A 5376-nucleotide genomic window follows, 5' to 3' on the forward strand; every position below is an offset into this window, starting at 1 on the left:
GTACAAGTTTCGGAGAGTTTTTTTCGATCGTGGCTTTTCATGACGTAAACGAGGGTGGAACTCCTTATATGGGCATTTCTTCCGGAAGAACGCGGCCGCGCGCACATCGACCAGAGCGAGAGCGAGAGCGCGCCCATCAATGCGTTTCATCCGGCGGCAGCTTCCTAAATAACCCAGTGTTATGTAAACAGTGGATGCAGTTTGTTTTTCCGGGGCAGCAACGGAGTTTCACAAATGTGTTTGTTGACGAACGTTTTATAAACAGTTCGACACTGTATTTGCACATCGTTTGAATACTGAAAGATGGAGCGGTCCCAGCTATAAAAGATCCTAGTCATGATTCAGAATTGCAGATGGTAAGTGAAACGGGATCAAATGTGTGTTTTGTTGGCAATCGGAGCTCAAGTGCTCGTCACTCTTTAGCTCTGCCCATGGCACGCCTCCAGGAGCTCGGCTGTTTCCGGAGAGAACCGTAAAGCTGTATCTTTCTTTTATAAATATGATAAATTTAAGACTTTTTGGAGATATGAAGGATGCAGTACTACTCTATAGGTACTCAAGATTAACATGAGATTGGGTGAAACTGTGTGTGTTATGTCCCCTTTAAATCGCGTTTGCAATATTGTTTAAGATACAGAAGACTACTTGTACTGACATTGATGGCCATGAGGTGGCGGTAGCGTAGAGAGTTCATATTTTTCAGCATGTGGCCCTCATCAAACACAGCATACTTCAGCCTCAGCTTGCGGAACAGACTGCGGTCATAGTCATTCCCTATTGTGAGATTGTAACTAATACAGATGAAAGCAGGAAAAAAGGAAAGGCAAATGTTAACACCACTGAATACATGTGACTTTCATAAACACACAGTTAAGTACAACAATATATAAGTACTGTAAAACAATGTACTTACGTGGATACTATGATGTTGAATTCAACTAAGCCACTGAGGATGTCTTGTCGCAAGTATCTGCGGTCTTCCACAGACCCTACAAGTATAAACACAAAAGAATTGAGCGAGGAAATAAAGGAGAAAATTTTGTATTAATATGTATTATTTTGCACTGGGTTCTAAGACCACACTGAAAAAAAATTGAGTTTAAAACTGCTTGCCTGGAAACTAACTTACCATAGTAAATAAGAACTTTAAGACTGGGACACCAAAGACCCAGCTCACGAACCCAGTTATCTGCAAAGAGAGAAATGCATCATCTCAAGCAACACTATAGGGACAAGTTTATATGCTACACTCCCACTGAAATAAGTGTCTCTTACCCAGTGTGGACGAGGGTACGGTAATAAGATGAGGGCCCTTGATTCCTTTTTCATACAAATGAGCCAGGAAAGAGATAGCCTGAATAGTTTTACCCAGCCCCTGTGGAGAGATCAAATCACTTATAAACAATATCCTTTGCTTTAAAGGAATGAGTAACCTTCTTGGATTTCACGCCTTTGAACTCAATATGACAGTGACTCACCATTTCATCTGCCAGGATGCCACTCAGGTTGTGCTGGTGCAGAAGAATCAGCCACTTCAAGCCAATCAGCTGATATGGCTGGAGTTTGAAACTAAGAGAAGTCAAAAACAAGAAGTTAAAAAAAATAGCATAACTGGATATCCCAGGTGTGTATTATGAGAATAGATAAACTCACTTGCTGTTCAGGACTTTGGGTTGCTTGATGGAGCCCATGCCTGCTTCTATGACCTGGGTAACATCTTTAGTCATTTTCTGTGCAATCTTCTCACATCTTCCCATAAGGTCTCTAACCACCTGCCTCTCCTTAAGCACAACCTTGCAGCCATGTACCAGATCTATAGACAGGCCATTACCCTTGAAGAACTGCTCTTTCTGAAAGGAAGAAAAACAGAATTAGGACTTTTCCACCTTGAGCTGAATGGTTAACATAGCTAAATAGTACACTTCTGTACTAATTAGGGCTTGTGAACATTTCTACACCACAAAAAAAGCCTTTCCACTAGCATGGTTTACCCGCCTTGTCTACCGATAGCTAATGTCACTGAGAATTCAGTGCATAGAATGTTTTTTAATTTCCTCATTTTGTTAGCAAAACATTTTAAACTAGTGTGACAAATTTTAACACCTCATTTAAACAATTAGATACAACTGTGCTCAATCTGTCTGTGGGCATGAATACAAACCTGCCAAATATAAATCACTGCCTTCATAGCCAAAAGAACTAATCCCCTTTGAGCACTTCAAAATTCATTCAACCACAACAACATAATTCAGAGTGACAATTAACATGGCAGCACAGAGTCCACACATTAGATTCTTACCACATCTTTCCAAGTGTTGAAAGGCCTCAGCGAAATGATCTTCTGGGCTTTTTTGATTGAGCAGCCAGATATTAGAGCAAGCTCATCTAGGGAAGCTTCTTGGAGAAACTGAATGATCTTGTCCTGGAGATTGCCCGAGATGCTGTCCTCATCCTCCGAGTCCAGATCATCAGAGATACTCTCAACATCACTGTCAATCTCCTCTTCATCCTCAGAGGCACTGACATCATTTAATGGCGATTCATCACCCCTCTTCTGTTTAAAGGATGTGTTTTTGGTCATGCTTTTGCTGACTGCTGATTTTTGTGTTTTTGGAGTAGACACACTAGAGACTTTTGGCACGGGAGACGGTACAGCCGTCAGCCATCTTGACAGGCTAGAAGAGCTGTCAGGCTTTTGAGAGCTCTTGTCCTTTTTTTCCCTGGATTGAGATGATTTTGACTTTTGTTTTCTCTGATCTTCTGGTGAACATGAATCTGAATTTAAAGTGATAAGGCATGGATGGCTTAAAGTCTGTTTTTCAAACTAAAATTTCTATGTGGACTAAACCTTCAACTGTGGCTGAAATGCAGTAATAATTACCAGTTGATGAAAACACAAGCAGTGAACCCAAAGCATTCTCATAGTCCCAGTCATGCTCTCTCAGGACATCCCTCAGCACCTATTAAGAGAAATTGAAGACACTGACTCACCAGAACATTGCAATGCTTTGCATTAGGGTTGTGACTGTGAGGAAATTTTCCCACTGGTTAATCGACGTGTGACAACACCGGTAATACCGGTATCACCGCGGGGGCGGGGCGTTCCCTTTTTTTCTCTTGCTTTCCTTCTCTTTTAAATAGCTTGTAAAAGCGGTGTGCCCATTTGACTTTCACTTTAAAATAGCGGCAATTCGGAGTAAAGCAATTGTTCGTTTTTAGTTCGTTTGAATTTTCCCTCTTAAACCTTTAAACCATTTAAGCCTACCGCTTTTTCTATTTCAGGCAGTTTCTTCTTCAGCTTCTTCAACAGAGCCTCTTGTCTCTCTCTGCTTGGCTCCTGACTCTCCTCCTCATCATCAGAATCTTCCTCCTCCTCCTCTTCAGATTCTGAATGCTAATTCAGAGTCAACAGCCATTTAAAAGTGAGTTCACCACATTAAGGAGATGTTGGGTTTAAAACATTGATTCAAATGGCTCACTCACCACAATTTTTCTCCTCTTCTTTGGCTGATCGTTATCATCATCTTCACTATGCCCTGCTTTGCCTTTCCATCTGCCTGAATCTGCATATATAAAACAGTTTTGATTTGAATAAGTTACAATATTGTATCTGAATTACAAATCATCTTATAATTAATTCGCACAAAAGACACAAAAAATTGGCATTAAAAACGCAAAGATGTCTGACAGCAGAATGCTGTGACTGACCAATATTTGTCCATGCAAATAATAAAAAAATGCCTCACCGTCATCTCCATTAATCATCAAGCAATGTGCTATAGCTCCCTCCAGCGTGCTGGTGCTTTCAACCACCTGTCACAATATACAGGATAACACAACAGCATAAAATCCACAATGTTCACCCATTAAGTTGATGTTACATCAATGAGGGACTCATTACCTCCAGTAGATCTTTCTTGCTCTTCTGAGGGAATAGTTCCATTAGTTTGATGATTTTGTCCTCCATATCCTTGCTTATCTGGTTCTTGGACTCTGATGTTGTATCTCTGTGAAATAACGGCATGTTATCACTTATTACAGACTAGATAGTGAACGCTCAAATAGTTAACAACTCTCATAATGTAATCAGCAAGCTTGAAATCTCTAGAAAAAGTGTGGAGCAGCAAATGTGTCCAAGAGAAGACACATTACAGCCTCACTTCTGACAAACTCAGTCTCGCTTACTTGCTCATCCTGACAACTTTGTCATCTGCAGAAACATCCTCTAATGCATGTCTTGATGCCTTGCCTGATGCACATCGACCATCTGTCTTTCTTTGGTGGGCTGGAAACAGAAAATTCAAGACTGAATCAAAAAATGTTGGCATACAACATCTTGTGACTACATCCTTGAAACATGACAACTGCTAATAGTATGCTGTAAAAGGGGTCTGATATAGTGGTAAACAAAAATAGAGAGCAGGTTATTTCGAGAATCAGCGTCAACCCCAAAACAAAGGTGAGAAGAGAAAAATCTTCCCAGTGGCCACCCACACTAAAAACCTGGAAATGGGCTTAAAACTACAACTACAGTACAATACAAACTCGCATTCCAACTCTTATCAACATAATCACAGATAAAAACATGCTGTCTACGTAGAAAGCACATCAGGTTTTGAGAAACATCCATTATGAAAGCTGAACAAAGCCCCGGCTGAGAAACGGCAGTTTTTACTCACCCCGTTTATTCTCTTTATCCGAGTTGGATCTGTCCGACGATTTACAGTGACTGTCCGCTGCGTTGTCCCTTTGGAAACGGAACCGGTCTAGATTGAAAAAGCTCATTTCAATTTTTTTCCGTTAGGAGAATCCTCTGTCTCACGCGGTCTTACTGTTCATCCGCCGGTGATGCTCGCGCACTTGATTGTGTTCGACCACAAAAGCTTCAGGACAGCCTCATAACCCAATCGATATCTGATAAAAAAAAAATAAAATACAACACCGAACTGCGTAAGTGACTTGACTGTTAATTGAATGAAATGTTTCAGGTTTAAATGCTTTAGCGTTGAAGAGTGACAGTGCGGTAAATTCTGAATACAGCAAATAGCACGTTCCCGCCACCGACTGGCAATGCGTCATTTCCGCTTTTGAGCCAATAACAACACAGCGGCCTTTCTCCTTTAAATTGTAAATCAGGATTATAAATATTAAACGTCACGATTTGACAGGTTCAATTATTTAAAATAGAAAGGAAGAAGAATATAAAATATACTAATGCATACTATATACTTTTGAAATAATTTGGATTAAAACAATTTGGAGAAACGTTTCAAAGGCAGTAGGGCATGCACATACTCTATCTGACCGCTCTTAATATAGGCTATTGAATTTTTAGCAATATGCTAGCTTTTCAATAAGATTATGGTGACAGAGGGA

At 40.4% G+C, this 5376-nt stretch overlaps 1 protein-coding gene across 1 annotated transcript in view; it reads right to left on the reverse strand.

Moving 5' to 3' along the window:
* LOC107669586 (SWI/SNF-related matrix-associated actin-dependent regulator of chromatin subfamily A containing DEAD/H box 1A-like) overlaps positions 1 to 5079 on the reverse strand; it is an 8261-nt gene extending 3182 nt beyond the window's left edge. Inside the window, exons 1-14 of the mRNA XM_016461891.1 lie at positions 4680 to 5079; positions 4186 to 4285; positions 3902 to 4007; positions 3747 to 3813; positions 3484 to 3563; positions 3266 to 3394; positions 2882 to 2960; positions 2300 to 2775; positions 1654 to 1850; positions 1479 to 1569; positions 1276 to 1375; positions 1130 to 1189; positions 914 to 989; positions 656 to 791 (exon numbers count right to left, since the gene is read on the reverse strand). Of these exons, the coding sequence (XP_016317377.1) occupies positions 656 to 791; positions 914 to 989; positions 1130 to 1189; positions 1276 to 1375; positions 1479 to 1569; positions 1654 to 1850; positions 2300 to 2775; positions 2882 to 2960; positions 3266 to 3394; positions 3484 to 3563; positions 3747 to 3813; positions 3902 to 4007; positions 4186 to 4285; positions 4680 to 4785 (1803 nt within the window). The 5' untranslated portion in view covers positions 4786 to 5079. The remainder of the gene's footprint in view (positions 1 to 655; positions 792 to 913; positions 990 to 1129; positions 1190 to 1275; positions 1376 to 1478; positions 1570 to 1653; positions 1851 to 2299; positions 2776 to 2881; positions 2961 to 3265; positions 3395 to 3483; positions 3564 to 3746; positions 3814 to 3901; positions 4008 to 4185; positions 4286 to 4679) is intronic.
* Positions 5080 to 5376: the final 297 nt, after the last annotated feature.

Source organism: Sinocyclocheilus anshuiensis, unplaced genomic scaffold (assembly GCF_001515605.1).
Source record: "Sinocyclocheilus anshuiensis isolate Anshui unplaced genomic scaffold, SAMN03320099.WGS_v1.1 scaffold80, whole genome shotgun sequence".
NCBI lineage: Eukaryota > Metazoa > Chordata > Actinopteri > Cypriniformes > Cyprinidae > Sinocyclocheilus > Sinocyclocheilus anshuiensis.